Source organism: Ranitomeya imitator, chromosome 4, assembly GCF_032444005.1.
Source record: "Ranitomeya imitator isolate aRanImi1 chromosome 4, aRanImi1.pri, whole genome shotgun sequence".
Taxonomy (NCBI): Eukaryota; Metazoa; Chordata; class Amphibia; order Anura; family Dendrobatidae; genus Ranitomeya; species Ranitomeya imitator.
Window position 1 is genome coordinate 673,669,237 of NC_091285.1, and position 20,567 is coordinate 673,689,803.

Here is a 20,567-nt window from a genome sequence, read left to right on the forward strand (position 1 = left end):
ATACAAATTTGTTTTTGGTGGAAAATTTGGTAAAGTTGGTGAGTTCGAATTTCAAAAGATCTACGTATCTCTACTATTTGGTATATAGAGCAAAGAAAAATGTTTGTGACACACTGGTCATGTCTGAGATGGTTTAGTGAATCCTGCACGATGACCCTGGAGGTCCCTTCCAACTCTAACATTCTAGGATTCTATGCTCCTATGGTTATGCTTCTTGTTTGATCTCATTGCCTTACATGTCTATAATATCCAGGAAACCCAATTAGTGAAATGGTGGAGCAATCCATTGATGGTATCAATCTGAACCACCTGATCAGTGCCCCTTATGGATGTGGAGAGCAAAACATGATGACTATGACAAGTCCCCTGATAGCCACACAGTTCTTGGATTTAAGCAACCAATGGGAAAGAGTAGGACTACAGCGCAGGGAACAGGCCATCCAGTTTATCAAAAATGGTAAGATACTCTCCTATTTTTTAAAGTTCTTTAATAGAATATAGGATCAAGTCTATCATCAGGTGAAAGTAAACATTTTTATGAATCAAAAATTCAGAAGGTCGTCACAGAGCTACCTTCATGTCAATGCTAAACCAATGAGAGCTGTCTAGAGACAGTGTAATTCCATCTTATATCTTTTGTATCAATGTATGTCTGTAGGCCGATATGGGCTCTTGCTCTCATTAATATTGACGTGGCTCTTATGAGAAATTGTTTTAAGTTGCTCTGCTAACCACAACAACCTGACAAAATTGAAATCCTGGAGCTATTTTATTGAGATGTTTATTATTTCCATCATTAGTTTAATCTTTGATACTTTGTTATGGATGTATTACTAAAAATGGTATAGTTTTTTATATGCACCTCTTATTTAAAGAGTAACTCATTTTTATTTTTATTACATAAATCAATAATACACATGAAAATGCACAACTTTGTAATATATGGTAGTGAAATAAGTATTGAACATGTCATCAATCTTCCAAACAAATATATTTCTTAAGGTGCTATTGACATGACATTCTCAAAAGGTGTTGGTAACAACCCATCCAATCTACACAGGCAATGAAATCAAACCATAGATGTCCATACGTTAAGTTATATGTAATAACTAGCTGAAGAGCCCGGAGTTGCCTGAGCATAGTAATTATCTGTGGTTAGTTATAGCACCTCACTTCTCTTATTTTCCCATCATGCCTCTCATTTTCCCAATCACATCTTTCATTTTCCCCCTCACATCTCTCATTTTCTCCCTCACTCCTCTCATTCCCCCCTAACACTTGCATTTCGACCTCACATCTGTCATTTTCCGATCACTCCACTATTTTCCCTCAATCCTCTCATTTTGCAATCACACCTTTTCATTTTCACCTCACACCTCTCATTTTCACCTCAGTATATACATGTTTGTCATCTCCCTTATATATAGTATACACCTGTATGTCATCTCCTGTATATAGTATATACCTGCTGTGTGTCATCTCCCCTGTATATAGTATATACCTGTATGTCATCTCCTCCTATATATAGTATATACCTGTATGTCTTCTCCTTCTATATATAGTATATACCTGTATGTCATCTCCTCCTGTATATAGTATATATCTGTGTGTCATCTCCACCTGTATATAGTATATACCTGTAGGTCATCTGCTCCTGTTTATAGTATATACCTGTATGTCATCTTCTATATAGCATATACCTGTATGTCATCTCCTCCTGTATATAGTATATTCCTGTAGGTCATCTGCTCCTGTATATAGTATATACCTGTGTGTCATCTCCTCATGTATATAGTATATACCTGTAGGTCATCTGCTCCTGTTTATAGTATATACCTGTGTGTCATCTCCTCCTGTATATAGTATATACCTGTAGGTCATCTGCTCCTGTATATAGTATATACCTGTGTGTCATCTCCTCCTGTATATAGTATATACCTGTAGGTCATCTGCTCCTGTATATAGTATATACCTGCATGTCATCTCCCCTGTATATAGTATATACCTGTATGTCATCTCCTCCTGTATATAGTATATATCTGTGTGTCATCTCCTCCTGTATATAGTATATATCTGTGTGTCATCTCCTGCTGTATATAGTATATACCTGTGTGTCATCTCCCCTGTATATAGTATATACCTGTGTGTCATCTCTCCTGTATATAGTATATATATCTGTGTGTCATCTGTTGTGAATTCTGTTGTCGAACTCCCTCCTGTGGTCGTGAATGGTACTTCGGCAAGTTCTGTCCATGGACTCCCTCTGGTGGCTGTGAGTGAAGCTGCTGCTTCTGAGGTTCCTTACACAGGTGACGTGGTTTATCCTTTGATTGGCTGCTCTATTTAACTCCACTCAGATAGTTACTCCATGCCAGCTGTCAATGTTCCTGCATTGGTTCAGTTCACTCTTGGATCTTTCTGGTGACCTGTCTTCTCCAGCAGAAGCTAAGTTATTGATAGTTATTATTTGTTCATTGTTTCCTTGTCCAGCTGGTTATCATGATTTTGTCTTGCTAGCTGGAAGCTCTGGGATGCAGAGTGGCACCTCCGCACCGTGAGTCGGTGCGGAGGTCTTTTTGCACACTCTGCGTGGTCTTTTGTAGTTTTTTGTGCTGACCGCAAAGTTACCTTTCCTATCCTCTGTCTGTTTAGTAAGTCTGGCCTCCCTTTGCTGAAACCTGTCTCATTTCTGCGTTTGTGACTTTCATCTTTACTCACAGTCAATATATGTGGGGGCTGCCTTTTCCTTTGGGGAATTTCTCTGAGGCAAGGTAGGCTTTATTTTCTATCTCTAGGGCTAGCTAAGCTCTTAGGCTGTGAAGAGGCGTCTAGGGAGAGTCAGGAACGCTCCACAGCTATTTCTAGTTGTTGTGATAGGATTAGGGCCTGCGGTCAGCAGAGCTCCCACATCCCAGAGCTTGTCCTGCGTGAGTTTAACTATCAGGTCGTGCCGGGTGCTCCTAACCACCAGGTCCATAACAGTACAGCTGGCCCAAAGTATTAATGCATCTCAATAGAGGGATAAGAGAAGTTTTGAGACCATTTTTTTTTCTTTGCACTGTGTTTTGTCATTCTTTTCCCCTAAACCTTTGGGTGGTTCAGGACACAGGTGTAGATATGGACATTCAAGGTCTGTCCTCTTGTGTGGATCATCTCACTGCAAGGGTACAAAACATTCAAGATTTTGTGGTTCAGAATTATATGTTAGAGCCTAGAATTCCTATTCCTGATTTATTTTCTTTGGATAGATCTAAGTTCCTGAATTTCAAAAATAATTGTAAACTGTTTCTAGCTTTGAAACCCCGCTCCTCTGGTGACCCCGTTCAACAGGTAAAAATCATTATTTCTTTGTTGCGTGGTGACCCTCAAGACTGGGCATTTTCCCTTGCGCCAGGAGATCCTGCATTGCGTGATGTTGATGCGTTTTTTCTGGCACTTGGATGGCTTTATGATGAACCAAATTCAGTGGATCAGGCAGAGAAAATCTTGCTGGCTTTGTGTCAGGGTCAGGATGAAGCGGAGGTGTACTGTCAGAAGTTTAGAAAGTGGTCTGTGCTTACTCAGTGGAATGAGTGTGCCCTGGCAGCAATTTTCAGAAAGGGTCTTTCTGAAGCCCTTAAGGATGTCATGGTGGGATTTCCCATGCCTGCTGGTCTGAATGAGTCTATGTCCTTGGCCATTCAGATCGATCGGCGCTTGCGTGAGCGCAAAGCTGTGCACCATCTGGCGGTATTCTCTGAGCATAGGCCTGAGCCTATGCAGTGTGATAGGACTTTGACCAGAGCTGAACGGCAAGAACACAGACGTCGGAATGGGCTGTGTTTTTACTGTGGTGAATCCACTCATGCTATCTCCAATTGTCCTAAGCGCACTAAGCGGTTCGCTAGGTCTGCCACCATTGGTACGGTACAGTCTAAATTTCTTTTGTCCGTTACTCTGATTTGCTCTCTGTTGTCCTATTCTGTTATGGCATTTGTGGATTCAGGCGCTGCCCTGAATTTGATGGACTTGGAGTTTGCCAGGCGCTGTGGTTTTTTCTTGGAGCCCTTGCAGTATCCTATTCCATTGAGAGGAATTGATGCTACGCCTTTGGCCAAGAATAAGCCTCAGTACTGGACTCAATTGACCATGTGCATGGCTCCTGCACATCAGGAGGATATTCGCTTTTTGGTGTTGCATAATCTGCATGATGTGGTCGTTTTGGGGTTGCCATGGCTACAGGTCCATAATCCAGTGTTGGATTGGAAATCTATGTCTGTGTCCGGCTGGGGTTGTCAGGGGGTACATGGTGATGTTCCATTGTTGTCAATTTCGCCTTCCACTCCTTCTGAAGTCCCTGAGTTTTTATCAGATTACCGGGATGTATTTGAAGAGCCCAAATCCGGTGCCCTACCTCCTCATAGGGATTGCGATTGTGCTATGAATTTGATTCCTGGTAGTAAGTTTCCTAAGGGCTGTCTGTTTAATTTATCTGTGCCAGAGCACGCCGCTATGCGGAGTTATATAAAGGAATCCTTGGAGAAGGGTCATATTCGCCCGTCGTCGTCACCATTGGGAGCAGGGTTCTTTTTTGTGGCCAAGAAGGATGGCTCTTTGAGACCTTGTATTGATTACTGCCTTCTTAATAAGATCACAGTCAAATTTCAGTATCCTTTGCCGCTGCTGTCTGATTTATTTGCTCGGATTAAGGGGGCAAGTTGGTTCACCAAGATAGATCTTCGAGGGGCGTATAATCTTGTGCGAATTAAACAGGCGATGAATGGAAAACAGCATTTAATACGCCCGAGGGCCATTTTGAGTACCTGGTTATGCCATTCGGGCTTTCTAATGCTCCATCTGTGTTTCAGTCCTTTATGCATGACATCTTAATAATAATAATAATAATAATAATTTTATTTATATTCCGAGAGTACCTGGATAGATTCATGATTGTATATTTGGATGACATTTTGGTCTTTTCGGATGATTGGGAGTCTCATGTGAAGCAGGTCAGAATGGTGTTCCAGGTCCTTCGTGTGAATTTCTTGTTTGTAAAGGGGTCAAAGTGTCTCTTTGGAGTTCAGAAGGTTTCATTTTTGGGTGTCATTTTTTCCCCTTCTATTATCGAGATGGACCCTGTTAAAGTTCAGGCCATTTACGATTGGACTCAGCCGACATCTGTGAAGAGCCTGCAGAAGTTCCTGGGCTTTGCTAATTTTTACCATCGCTTCATCGCTAATTTTTCTAGTATTGCTAAACCGTTGACTGATTTGACCAAGAAAGGTGCTGATGTGGTCAATTGGTCCTCTGCGGCTGTAGAGGCTTTTCAGGAGTTGAAGCGTCGTTTTTCTTCTGCCCCTGTGTTGTGCCAGCCAGATGTTTCGCTCCCGTTCCAGGTCGAGGTTGATGCTTCTGAGATTGGAGCAGGGGCTGTTTTGTCGCAAAGAAGTTCTGATGGCTCGGTGATGAAACCATGTGCCTTCTTTTCTAGAAAATTCTTGCCTGCTGAGCGCAATTATGATGTTGACAATCGAGAGTTGTTGGCCATGAAGTGGACATTCGAGGAGTGGCGACATTGGCTTGAAGGAGCTAAACATTGCGTGGTGGTATTGACGGATCACAAGAATTTGACTTATCTCGAGTCTGCCAAACGGTTGAATCCTAGACAGGCTCGATGGTTGCTCTTTTTCTCCAATTTTGATTTTGTGGTTTCATACCTTCCGGGATCTAAGAATGTGAAGGCTGATGCCCTGTCAAGGAGTTTTGTGCCTGACTCTCCGGGTGTTCCGGAGCCGGCAGGTATTCTTAAAGAGGGGGTAATTTTGTCTGCCATCTCCCCTGATTTGCGGCGCGTGCTGCAGAAGTTTCAGGCTGATAGACCTGACCGTTGTCCTACGGAGAAACTGTTTGTCCCTGATAGATGGACTAGTAGAGTTATCTCTGAGGTTCATTGCTCGGTGTTGGCTGGTCATCCTGGAATCTTTGGTACCAGAGATTTGGTGGCTAGATCCTTTTGGTGGCCTTTTTGTCACGGGATGTGCGTTCTTTTGTGCAGTCCTGTGGGACTTGTGCTCGGGCTAAGCCCTGCTGTTCTCGTGCCAGTGGGTTGCTTTTGCCCTTGCCAGTCCCGAAGAGGCCCTGGACGCATATTTCCATGGATTTTATTTCTGATCCCCCTGTTTCTCAAAGGATGTCGGTCATTTGGGTGGTTTGTGATCGCTTCTCTAAGATGGTCCATTTGGTACCCTTGTCTAAATTGCCTTCCTCCTCTGATTTGGTGCCATTGTTTTTCCAGCATGTGGTTCGTTTACATGGCATTCCAGAGAACATCGTCTCGGACAGAGGTTCCCAGTTTGTTTCGAGGTTTTGGCGGTCCTTTTTTGCTAAGATGGGCATTGATTTGTCTTTTTCTTCGGCTTTCCATCCTCAGACTAATGGCCAAACCGAACGAACTAGTCATACTTTGGAAACATATCTGAGATGCTTTGTTTATGCTGATCAGGATAATTGGGTGTCCTTCTTGCCTTTGGCTGAGTTCGCCCTTAATAATCGGGCCAGCTCGGCTACTTTAGTTTCTCCTTTTTTCTGTAATTCTGGTTTCCATCCTCGTTTCACTTCAGGGCAGGTTGAGCCTTCGGACTGTCCTGGTGTGGATACGGTGGTGGACAGGTTGCAGCAGATTTGGACTCATGTGGTGGACAATTTGACATTGTCCCAGGAGAAGGCTCAACATTTCGCTAACCGCCGGCGCTGTGTTGGTCCCCGACTTCGTGTTGGGGATTTGGTTTGGTTGTCATCTCGTCATGTTCCTATGAAGGTTTCCTCTCCTAAGTTTAAGCCTCGTTTCATTGGGCCATATAGGATTTCGGAAGTTCTTAATCCTGTGTCATTTCGTTTGGACCTTCCAGCTTCTTTTGCCATCCATAATGTGTTCCATAGGTCGTTGTTGCGGAGATACGTGGCACCTATGGTTCCCTCCGTTGATCCTCCTGCCCCGGTGTTGGTGGAGGGGGAGTTGGAGTATGTGGTGGAGAAGATTTTGGATTCTCGTGTTTCGAGACGGAAACTCCAGTACCTGGTCAAGTGGAAGGGTTATGATCAGGAAGATAATTCCTGGGTTTTTGCCTCTGATGTTCATGCTGCCGATCTTGTTCGTGCCTTTCATTTGGCTCATCCTGATCGGCCTGGGGGCTCTGGTGAGGGTTCGGTGACCCCTCCTCAAGGGGGGGGTACTGTTGTGAATTCTGTTGTCGAACTCCCTCCTGTGGTCGTGAATGGTACTTCGGCGAGTTCTGTCCATGGACTCCCTCTGGTGGCTGTGAGTGAAGCTGCTGCTTCTGAGGTTCCTTACACAGGTGACGTGGTTTATCCTTTGGTTGGCTGCTCTATTTAACTCCACTCAGATCGTTACTCCATGCCAGCTGTCAATGTTCCTGCATTGGTTCAGTTCGCTCTTGGATCTTTCTGGTGCCTTGTCTTCTCCAGCAGAAGCTAAGTTCTTGATAGTTATTATTTGTTCATTGTTTCCTTGTCCAGCTGGTTATCATGATTTTGTCTTGCTAGCTGGAAGCTCTGGGATGCAGAGTGGCACCTCCGCACCGTGAGTCGTTGCGGAGGTCTTTTTGCACACTCTGCGTGGTCTTTTGTAGTTTTTTGTGCTGACCGCAAAGTTACCTTTCCTATCCTCTGTCTGTTTAGTAAGTCTGGCCTCCCTTTGCTGAAACCTGTTTCATTTCTGCGTTTGTGACTTTCATCTTTACTCACAGTCAATATATGTGGGGGGCTGCCTTTTCCTTTGGGGAATTTCTCTGAGGCAAGGTAGGCTTTATTTTCTATCTCTAGGGCTAGCTAGCTCTTAGGCTGTGAAGAGGCATCTAGGGAGAGTCAGGAACGCTCCACAGCTATTTCTAGTTGTTGTGATAGGATTAGGGCCTGCGGTCAGCAGAGCTCCCACATCCCAGAGCTTGTCCTGCATGAGTTTAACTATCAGGTCGTGCCGGGTGCTCCTAACCACCAGGTCCATAACAGTCATCTCTCCTGTATATAGTATATACCTGTGTGTCATCTCCTCCTGTATTAGACCTCGTTCACACGTTATTTGGTCAGTATTTTTACCTCAGTATTTGTAAGCTAAATTGGCAGCCTGATAAATCCCCAGCCAACAGGAAGCCCTCCCCCTGGCAGTATATATTAGCTCACACATACACATAATAGACAGGTCATGTGACTGACAGCTGCCGTATTTCCTATATGGTACATTTCTTGCTCTTGTAGTTTGTCTGCTTATTAATCAGATTTTTATTTTTGAAGGATAATACCAGACTTGTGTGTGTTTTAGGGCGAGTTTCATTTGTCAAGTTGTGTGTGTTGAGTTGCGTGTGGCGACATGCATGTAGCGACTTTTGTGAGATGAGTTTTGTGTGGCCACATGCGTGTAGCAACTTTTTGTGTGTCGAGTTGCATGTGACAGGTTAGTGTAGCAAGTTGTGTGCAGCAAGTTTTGCGCATGGCGAGTTTTGCGCGTGGTGAGATTTATGTGTAGTACCTTTTGAGTATGTGCAAGTTTTGTGTGAGGCAACTTTTGCATGTGTTGCAACTTTTGTGCATGTGGCAATTTTTCCGCATGTGCAAGTTTTGTGTGTGGCGAGTTTTCCATGAGGTGAGTTTTGCACTTGTGGCGACTTTTGCGTGAGCCTAGTTTTTGCATGTGGCGAGTTTTGAGCGGCGACTTTTGTGTTTCGACTTTTATGTGGTGAGGTTGGTGTATGTGTGGTGAAATGTGTGCTGAGGGTGATATGTGTTCAAGCACATTTTGTGTGTGTGTTCATATCCCCGTGTGTGGTGAGTATCCCATGTCGGGGCCCCACCTTAGCAACTGTACGGTATATACTCTTTGGCGCCATCGCTCTCATTCTTTAAGTCCCCCTTGTTCACATCTGGCAGCTGTCAATTTGCCTCCAACACTTTTCCTTTCACTTTTCCCCATTATGTAGATAGGGGCAAAATTGTTTGGTGAATTGCAAAGCGCGGGGTTAAAATTTCACCTCACAACATAGCCTATGACACTCTCAGGGTCCAGACGTGTGACTGTGCAAAATTTTGTGGCTGTAGCTGCGACGCCTCCAACACTTTTCCTTTCACTTTTTCCCCATTATGTAGATAGTGGCAAAATTGTTTGGTGAATTGGAAAGCGCGAGGTTAAAATTTCACCTCACAACATAGCCTATGATGCTCTCGGGGTCCAGATGTGTGACTGTGCAAAATTTTGTTGCTGTAGCTGCGACGCCTCCAACACTTTTCCTTTCACTTTTTTTCCCATTATGTAGATAGGGGCAAAATTGTTTGGTGAATTGGAAAGCACGGGGTTAAAATTTCGCCTCACAACATAGCCTATGACGCTCTCGGGGTCCAGACGTGTGACTGTGCAAAATTTTGTGGCTGTAGCTGCGACGGTGCAGATGCCAATCCCGGACATACATACATACACATTCAGCTTTATATATTAGATGAGAAATGACACAGGGAAACATCTTGAAAACTAAAGAAAGAGAGCTGCAAAAAGCCATGGAAAGTCCTGACACCTGTTGAAATCTATCAGTTATTAGAAAGCAATCCTGCCACTTAGTGAAAAATAATACCAGTTTGTTCAACTGATGGCCTATAAAAAGATGTCTCATTACCAAGGTGCCACAAAGGAAACATCTCATGATAGATAAAACCACTGAGCTGTCTCAAGACTTTTGTAACCTTATTGTTGCAAAACATACTGATGGCATTGATTACTGAATTTATAAATTACTGAAAGTTCCAGCGAGCACTGCTGAGACCATAATCCAGAAGTGGAAAGAACATAATTTCACCATAATCTGACCAATACTAGGAGCTCTGTATAAGACTTTAGGCCGAAAAGTGAAAAGATTTATCCAACAGCCAAGGACCTCCTGTGGAGAGCTACAGAAAGACCTATAATCAGCAGGCACAATTGTTTCAAAGAAAACTGTAGGTAATGCACTCAACCTCCATGGTCTGTATGCGAGCTCACCACACAACCTCCATGGCCTGTATGCAGGCTCACCACGCAACCTCCATGGCCTGTATGCAGGCTCACCATGCAATCTCCATGGCCTGTATGCACGCTCACCATGCCACTTCTATAGCCTACATGCACTCTTACCACTGAATACTCCATTGCTGAAGAAAACACATGTTCCAGTGTTTTTAACCCTCCGTCACATACAACTGATCTGACAGGCGCTTCTCTTTTACTTTCATTTCTCCTTCCTCACCAGATTGTGAGGAAACCCCCTCCCTCCAGGTAGTCTCCTGTCTCTTGAAGGTCTGTGAAACCTGATATCACAGTTGGATTTCAGAGCTTCAGGGGAGAGGATATAGCTGCACAGATCTCTCAGGCTCATTGTATGTGAATACGTCACATTCAGTAAGGTTGGTATTTTATGTTTTTATTCATCACAATAGTTTATTTAGCTTGTTTTATGAATGTATAGCACAAAATGTGAGGATATTTCATAGAAATAAGGGAGATTTTATAAAAGAAAGTGTGCTGCTCAGGCATATACAGTAGTTCCCTAACATATTCCTTCTCTTGCTTCAGATTATCTGCTGAAATGGAGAGGAAAATGTACAATTTATCCAAACAACTTGATGTTGAGGAAGTAACAAACATGCTGTTAGATGATAGAGACCTCACACAGAAGGAGGATTTAGGAGAGGAAAGTGAGATTGATTCTCATGATGAGGTGGAAGAATGTGTCCTGGATTCTGAAACAGAGCAAGATGGTGACAGTGGTGAGGATGAAGAAGTTGGATCATATTATATTGGAAAAGATAAAAATACTAAATGGAACAAGAAGCCATTCCAGAAAAAACGTACTACTTCTATCAACACTTCATGATGATGCTGCCATCAATCCTGGGACTGGGGCAGAAAAAACCCCGGAGATAATTACATTTTACAATGCCACCAAAGGGGGTGTGGATACAGCAGATCAGATGTGCTCCACTTTCAACATCAGCAGAAACATCAAACGCTGGCCAATGGTCATATTTTTTGCTATGTTGAATTTGGGTGGTATAAATTCACAAGTAATTTATCTTGAAAACAAGCTTGAACCACTCCGTAGACGATTGTATCTGAAAAAATTGGCCCATGAACTAGTACTTGGAGAGCTACGCAGGAGAAGCGTGAAAACAATCGGTATCCCCTCTCGCCTTCAAGTTCAGCTCAAAAGGTTCCGCCCAGAAGATGATGGTGAAAAGTCACCATCTGCACCACCTCACAAAAGAAGGAGATGCACCACCTGTCAAACGGAAAGCGGAACCAGAAGGCTTTCAAATTATGAATGTCTCAAATGTCATAAAGCAATTTGCCTGACACATGCAAAAATGGTGTGTAATTCTTGCTATTTGCTCTGCAAGTGTGACTTTTCTGGGGAAACCTCAGCATCTACTTCTGATTGAATATGTTTTTAATAGTACTTAAGGTATCTTAAAATTAAGTTTGTGTTCAAAAATTTTCTTTGTACATTTTTTTGAGAGAGTCGAACTGGGGACTATTTGGCGGGAGTTTTGAAAAGTTTGTATTTCATAGTTATTAGTTTTATGTTAAGTAAATGTTTTTTTTTGCAACTGATTATGTGTAGTCTCTTTTATTACATCCCTATGAAGGTCACTGATCACTTTTAGAGCACTGAAATTGCAAACATTAGATATTATAGGTATTTTTCCAGCAGGCGCCTGACAGGCACATTGTATGTGAACTCGTTAGTCCGAATATTGTATGTGACGGAGGGTTAAAGTTTGCTCAACAACATTTAGACAAGCCTGTGAGATATTGTGAGAATATTGTTCTATGTTTTTTGTTTATTAATAAAATATTATGCTTTAATTGTATTCGACTATGCCTCTTTTTCACCCACTATGGTTAGGGTGTTTTTTTGTAAGATATTTTATTTGGAGGTGGTGAGTCCACTTTTTTTCTGGATTTTGTGGATATATTGTGAGAATATAGTCTGGTTAGAAGAGACCAAAATTGAACTCTTTGGATGTCATAATACACACCATGTTTAGAAGATAAAAGGCAATGAACATCACCCCCAAAACACCATACCAACAGTGAAGTTTGGCGATGGGAGCATCATGGTGTGCGGCTGTTTTCCAGGATTTGGCACTGGCAAAAATGATACAATTGAAAGAAGGATGAATGGACAAATTTACTGAGACATTCTTTATAAATATCTGCTGCCATCTCCCAGGATGAAGATGATGAAATGAGAGTGGACAATGCCAGGACTGATCATTTTAAAAATTCTCAATTTACAGCTCCTCCCCGCTATATAAAATCTTATGAGCAGCACCTGTCATCTCCTATCTCAGGAATGTAAAAATCTGTCTTCACTGAAAACTGATTTTATCCGTAAATTGAGAATTTTCAAAATGAAAGATCAGTCCCGGATGCAGGGCCGGCGTCAGCACCCAGCGCACCTGGGCAATTGCCGGGGCCCTACAGAGAGAGGGGGGCCCACTCACGCTGTCATAGATACAGCTGGGAGAGCAGAGCAGGAGAACATGCTCTCTCCGCCCACAAAGTCACTGCTGGCTGCGTTCTCTTAACCCCTATGTGCCAGCTCTGACACAAGCATCTTCTCACTCAGTCAGTGCAGCCAGGCAGGCACACATAGGGGTTAAGAGAAGGCAGCCAGTGTGACATTGTTTGTGGGCGGAGAGAGCACATTCTCCTGCTCTGATCTCCGCCCCTGGCTGGCTGCAGTGCTGCTGAACTTATGAGGCAGATTCCGGAGGAGCTCCTACCAGTGCCTGAGTGAGTGGTGCTGCTATATACTACATGGGCAGCTGGGCTGCTATATACTACGCGGGCTGGGCTGCTATATACTACGTGGGCTGCTATATACTACGTGGGCTGCATGCTATATACTACATGGGCTGCGCTGCTATATACTACGTGGGCTGCTATATACTACGTGGGCTGCGTGCTATATACTACATGGGCTGCGCTGCTATATACTACGTGGGCTGCTATATACTACGTGAGCTGCATGCTATATACTACATGGGCTGCGTGCTATATACTACATGGGCTGCGCTGCTATATACTACGTGGGCTGGGCTGCTATATACTACGTGGGCTGTGCTATATACTACGTGGACTGCTATATGCTAGGTGGGCTGCTATATACTACGTTGGCTGCTATATACTAAATGGGCTGCTATATACTACATGGGCTGGGCTGCTATATACAATGTGGGCTGCTATATGCTACATGGGCTACTATATACTAAGTGGGCTGCTATATACTACATGGGCTGCTATATACTACGTGGACTGGGCTGCTATATACTACGTGGGCTGTGCTATATACTACATGGGCTGCTATATGCTACGTGGGCTGCTATATACTACGTTGGCTGCTATATACTACATGGGCTGCTATATACTACGTGGGCTGGGCTGCTATATACTATGTGGGCTGCTATATACTACATGGGCTGCTATATACTACGTGGGCTGCTATATACTATGTGGGCCAGGCTGCTATACACTACGTGGGCTGTGCTGCTATATACTACGTGGGCTGCTATATACTACGTGGGCTGTGTTATATACTATGTGGGCAGTGTTATATACTACGTTGGCAGTGTTATATACTACGTGGGCTGCTATATACTACGTGGGCAGTGCTGTATACTACTATGTGGTCAGTGCTGTATACTACTGCGTGGCTGTGCTATATACTACTATGTGGGCAGTGCTGTATACTACTATGTGGGCAGTGCTGTATACTACTGTGTGGGCTGTGCTATATACTACTGTGTGGGCTGTGCTATATACTATTGTGTGGGCTGTGCTATATACTACTGTGTGGGCTGTGCTATATACTACTGTGTGGGCTGTGCTGTGTACTACTGTGTGGGCACTGCTGTATACTACTATGTGGGCTGTGCTGTATACTACATTGCTGTTCTATAAACTACGTGGGTCGTGTTGTATACTATGTGGCTGTGCTATATACTATATGGGCTGTTATATGATACGTGGGCTGTGCTATATACTACGTAGGCTGTGTTATATGCTACGTGGGCTGTTATATACTACATGGCTGTGTTATATACTACGTGGGCTGTGTTATATACTACATGGCTGTGTTTATATGCGATCATGAATCGTGGTATGTGTTAGAGGGGGGGCCCACTGAGACTCTTTCGCCCGGGGCCCTCAAAAACCTGGAGCCGGCCCTGCCCGGAGGATAAAGAAACAGATTTCTCTGGTAAGGTATATTTCAAAATTGCTCATTTTCATGTGTACAGGTCCTTCTCAAAAAATTAGCATATAGTGTTAAATTTCATTATTTACCATAATGTAATGATTACAATTAAACTTTCATATATTATAGATTCATTATCCACCAACTGAAATTTGTCAGGTCTTTTATTGTTTTAATACTGATGATTTTGGCATACAACTCCTGATAACCCAAAAAACCTGTCTCAATAAATTAGCATATCAAGAAAAGGTTCTCTAAACGACCTATTACCCTAATCTTCTGAATCAACTAATTAACTCTAAACACATGCAAAAGATACCTGAGGCTTTTATAAACTCCCTGCCTGGTTCATTACTCAAAACCCCCATCATGGGTAAGACTAGCGACCTGACAGATGTCAAGAAGGCCATCATTGACACCCTCAAGCAAGAGGGTAAGACCCAGAAAGAAATTTCTCAACAAATAGGCTGTTCCCAGAGTGCTGTATCAAGGCACCTCAATGGTAAGTCTGTTGGAAGGAAACAATGTGGCAGAAAACGCTGTACAACGAGAAGAGGAGACCGGACCCTGAGGAAGATTGTGGAGAAGGACCGATTCCAGACCTTGGGGAACCTGAGGAAGCAGTGGACTGAGTCTGGTGTGGAAACATCCAGAGCCACCGTGCACAGGCGTGTGCAGGAAATGGGCTACAGGTGCCGCATTCCCCAGGTAAAGCCACTTTTGAACCATAAACAGCGGCAGAGGCGCCTGACCTGGGCTACAGAGAAGCAGCACTGGACTGTTGCTAAGTGGTCCCAAGTACTTTTTTCTGATGAAAGCAAATTTTGCATGTCATTCGGAAATCAAGGTGCCAGAGTCTGGAGGAAGACTGGGGAGAAGGAAATGCCAAAATGCCTGAAGTCCAGTGTCAAGTACCCACAGTCAGTGATGGTGTGGGGTGCCATGTCAGCTGCTGGTGTTGGTCCACTGTGTTTCATCAAGGGCAGGGTCAATGCAGCTAGCTATCAGGAGATTTTGGAGCACTTCATGCTTCCATCGGCTGAAATGCTTTATGGAGATGAAGATTTCATTTTTCAGCACGACCTGGCACCTGCTCACAGTGCCAAAACCACTGGTAAATGGTTTACTGACCATGGTATTACTGTGCTCAATTGGCCTGCCAACTCTCCTGACCTGAACCCCATAGAGAATCTGTGGGATATTGTGAAGAGAAAGTTGAGAGACGCAAGACCCAACACTCTGGATGAGCTTAAGGCCGCTATTGAAGCATCCTGGGCCTCCATAACATCTCAGCAGTGTCACAGGCTGATTGCCTCCATGCCACGCCGCATTGAAGCAGTCATTTCTGCCAAAGGATTCCCCACCAAGTATTGAGTGCATAACTGAACATTATTATTTGTTGGTTTTTTTGTTTGTTATTAAAAAACACTTATTTGATTGGATGGGTGAAATATGCTAATTTATTGAGACAGGTTTTTTGGGTTATCAGGAGTTGTATGCCAAAATCATCAGTATTAAAACAATAAAAGACCTGACAAATTTCAGTTGGTGGATAATGAATCTATAATATATGAAAGTTTAATTGTAATCATTACATTATGGTAAATAATGAAATTTAACACTATATGCTAATTTTTTGAGAAGGACCTGTACTATTGATCTATGAAATAAAAATGAAAATGACTAATTGCAATACTTAAAAATGATAATACAATACAAATACTAAATACAATGTCAGATTACAAAAAGACAGGGACATTCAAAATTGTAACACATAAAAGCTGATTTTCGACACAAAATGAAAATACGATTGAACAATAAAAGGTTGTTTGTAGTTTTAACAATAAATTATAGTCACCTCCATGGGGCACAGGGGAATTTTAAAGATTTTTTTCATACTAATATTGGCACAGGTCCATACATTTGGAAAAATCATTCACAACTAGTACCAAACGTAGATTGTGATTCCTGGAACAGAAATCAATAGAACATGGCAAATACTAGAGTCATGGATAATGTTATGTTATGAATAGGTAATTCAGAATCACAATGGACCTTGAAGTTCAGAGCACACAAGTGACCTGACAAAAACCACAAAACATAGGACGAGCTCTGAGACGTGGGAACTCTGCTGACCGCAATCCCTAAACCTATCAAACCACACTAGAGGTAGCCGTGGATTGCGCCTAATGCTCCCTATGCAACTCGGCACAGCCTGAGAAACTAGCTAGCCTGAAGATAGAAAAATAAGCCTACCTTGCCTCAGAGAAATTCCCCAAAGGAAAAGGCAGCCCCCCACATATAATGACTGTGAGTAAGATGAAAATACAAACACAGAGATGAAATAGATTTAGCAAAGTGAGGCCCGACTTACTGAATAGACCGAGGATAGGAAAGATAGCTTTGCGGTCAACACAAAAACCTACAAACAACCACGCAGAGGGGCAAAAAGACCCTCCGCACCGACTAACGGTACGGAGGTGCTCCCTCTGCGTCTCAGAGCTTCCAGCAAGCAAGCAAAACCCCAAAAAGCAAGCTGGACAGAAAATATAGCAACAAAAGTAACACAAGCAGAACTTAGCTTATGCTGAGCAGACAGGCCACAGGAACGATCCAGGAGGAAGCAAGACCAATGCTAGAACATTGACTGGAGGCCAGGATCAAAGCACTAGGTGGAGTTAAATAGAGCAGCACCTAACGACTTAACCTCATCACCTGAGGTAGGAAACTCAGAAGCCGCAGTACCACTCGTGACCACAGGAGGGAGCTTGATCACAGAATTCACAACAGTACCCCCCCCCCCTTGAGGAGGGGTCACCGAACCCTCACCAGAGCCCCCAGGCCGACCAGGATGAGCCATATGAAAGGCACGAACAAGATCGGCAGCATGGACATCAGAGGCAAAGACCCAGGAATTATCTTCCTGACCATAACCCTTCCACTTAACCAGATACTGGAGTTTCCGTCTCGAAACACGAGAATCCAAAATCTTCTCCACTATATACTCCAACTCCCCCTCCACCAAAACCGGGGCAGGAGGATCAACAGATGGAACCACAGGCGCCACGTATCTCCGCAACAATGACCTATGGAATACGTTATGGATGAAAAAAGAATCTGGAAGGGTCAAACGAAAAGACACAGGATTAAGAACCTCAGAAATCCTATACGGACCAATGAAACGAGGCTTAAACTTAGGAGAGGAAACCTTCATAGGAATATAACGAGATGACAACCAAACCAAATCCCCAACACGAAGTCGGGGACCCACACAGCGTCTGCGATTAGCGAAACGTTGAGCCTTCTCCTGGGACAATGTCAAATTGTCCACTACATGAGTCCAAATCCGCTGCAACCTGTCCACCACAGTATCCACACCAGGACAGTCCGAAGATTCAACCTGCCCTGAAGAGAAACGAGGATGGAACCCAGAATTGCAGAAAAACGGTGAAACCAAGGTAGCCGAGCTGGCCCGATTATTAAGAGCGAACTCAGCCAACGGCAAAAAGGACACCCAATCATCCTGATCAGCAGAAACAAAACATCTCAGATATGTTTCCAAGGTCTGATTGGTTCGTTCAGTCTGGCCATTTGTCTGAGGATGGAAAGCCGAGGAAAAAGACAAATCAATGCCCATCCTAGCACAAAAGGCTCGCCAAAACCTCGAAACAAACTGGGAACCTCTGTCAGAAACGATGTTCTCTGGAATGCCATGTAAACGAACCACATGCTGGAAGAACAATGGCACCAAATCAGAGGAGGAAGGTAATTTAGACAAGGGTACCAAATGGATCATCTTAGAGAAGCGATCACAAACTACCCAAATGACCGACATCTTTTGAGAGACGGGGAGATCCGAAATAAAATCCATAGAGATATGTGTCCAAGGCCTCTTCGGGACTGGCAAGGGCAAAAGCAACCCACTGGCACGAGAACAGCAGGGCTTAGCCCGAGCACAAATCCCACAGGACTGCACAAAAGAACGCACATCCCGCGACAGAGACGGCCACCAAAAGGATCTAGCCACCAAATCTCTGGTACCAAAGATTCCAGGATGACCAGCCAACACCGAACAATGAACCTCAGAGATAACTTTATTCGTCCACCTATCAGGGACAAACAGTTTCTCTGCTGGGCAACGATCAGGTTTATTAGCCTGAAATTTTTGCAGCACCCGCCGCAAATTAGGGGAGATGGCAGACACAATTACTCCCTCTTTGAGAATACCCGCCGGCTCAGGCAAACCCGGAGAGTCGGGCACAAAACTCCTAGACAGGGCATCCGCCTTCACATTTTTAGAGCCCGGAAGGTACGAAACCACAAAGTCAAAACGGGAGAAAAACAGCGACCAACGAGCCTGTCTAGGATTCAACCATTTGGCAGACTTGAGATAAGTCAAGTTCTTGTGATCAGTCAAGACCACCACGCGATGCTTAGCTCCTTCAAGCCAATGACGCCACTCCTCGAATGCCCACTTCATGGCCAGCAACTCTCGATTGCCAACATCATAATTTCGCTCAGCAGGCGAAAACTTCCTGGAAAAGAAGGCGCATGGCTTCATCACCGAGCAATCAGCACCTCTTTGCGACAAAACAGCCCCCGCTCCAATTTCAGAAGCATCAACCTCAACCTGGAACGGAAGCGAAACATCTGGTTTACACAACACAGGGGCAGAAGAAAAACGACGCTTTAACTCTTGAAAAGCTTCCACAGCAGCAGAAGACCAATTGACCACATCAGCACCCTTCTTGTTCAAATCGGTCAATGGTTTAGCAATACTAGAAAAATTACAGATGCAGCGACGATAAAAATTAGCAAAGCCAAGGAACTTTTGCAGACTCTTCAGAGATGTCGGCTGAGTCCAATCATAAATGGCCTGGACCTTAACAGGGTCCATCTCGATGGTAGAAGGGGAAAAAATGAACCCCAAAAATGAAACCTTCTGAACACCAAAGAGACACTTTGATCCCTTCACAAACAAAGAATTAGCATGCAGGACCTGGAACACCATTCTGACCTGCTTCACATGAGACTCCCAATCATCCGAGAAGACCAAAATATCATCCAAGTATACAATCAGGAATTTATCCAGGTACTCTCGGAAGATATCATGCATAAAGGACTGAAATACTGATGGAGCATTGGCAAGTCTGAATGGCATAACTAGGTACTCAAAATGGCCCTCGGGCGTATTAAATGCAGTTTTCCATTCATCGCCCCGTTTAATACGCACAAGATTATATGCACCACGAAGATCTATCTTGGTGAACCAACTAGCCCCCTTAATCCGAGCAAACAAATCAGATAGCAGCGGCAAGGGGTACTGAAATTTGACCGTGATTTTATTTAGAAGGCGGTAATCAATACAAGGTCTCAGCGAACCATCCTTCTTGGCCACAAAAAAGAACCCTGCTCCCAATGGCGATGATGACGGCCGAATATGACCCTTTTTCAAGGATTCTTTTACGTAACTCCGCATAGCGGCGTGCTCAGGTACAGATAAATTAAACAGTTGACCCTTAGGAAACTTACTACCAGGAATCAACTTGATAGCACAATCACAATCCCTATGCGGAGGTAGGGCATTGGACTTGGGCTCATCGAATACATCGAATACATCCCGGTAATCAGACAAGAACTCTGGGACCTCAGAAGGGGTGGATGATGAGATAGACAGAAATGGAACATCACCATGTACCCCCTGACAACCCCAGCTGGACACAGACATTGATTTCCAATCTAATACTGGGTTATGGACTTGTAGCCATGGCAACCCCAACACGACCACATCATGCAGATTTTGCAACACCAGAAAGCGAATATCCTCCTGGTGCGCAGGAGCCATGCACATGGTCAGCTGTGTCCAATGCTGAGGCTTATTCTTGGCCAAAGGCGTAGCATCAATTCCTCTCAATGGAATAAGAAACTGCAAGGGCTCCAAGACAAACCCACAGCGCCTAGCAAACTCCAAGTCCATCAAATTCAGGGCAGCGCCTGAATCGACAAATGCCATGACAGAATAGGAAGACAAAGAGCAGATCAAAGTAACGGACAAAAGAAATTTCGACTGTACCGTACCAATGGTGGCAGACTTAGCGAACCGCTTAGTGCGCTTAGGACAATCGGAGATAGCATGAGTGGAATCACCACAGTAGAAACACAGCCCATTCTGACGTCTGTGTTCTTGCCTTTCAGCTCTGGTCAAAGTCCTGTCGCACTGCATAGGCTCAGGTTTATGCTCAGTTAATACCGCCAAATGGTGCACAGATTTACGCTCACGCAAGCGTC

The 20,567-nt window shown here is 44.0% G+C and overlaps 1 protein-coding gene across 1 annotated transcript in view; it reads left to right on the forward strand.

Moving 5' to 3' along the window:
- LOC138674680 (A.superbus venom factor 1-like) overlaps positions 1 to 20,567 on the forward strand; it is a 217,499-nt gene that overhangs the window by 135,722 nt on the left and 61,210 nt on the right. Inside the window, exon 25 of the mRNA XM_069762495.1 lies at positions 254 to 457. Coding sequence (XP_069618596.1) covers positions 254 to 457 — 204 coding nt within the window. The remainder of the gene's footprint in view (positions 1 to 253; positions 458 to 20,567) is intronic.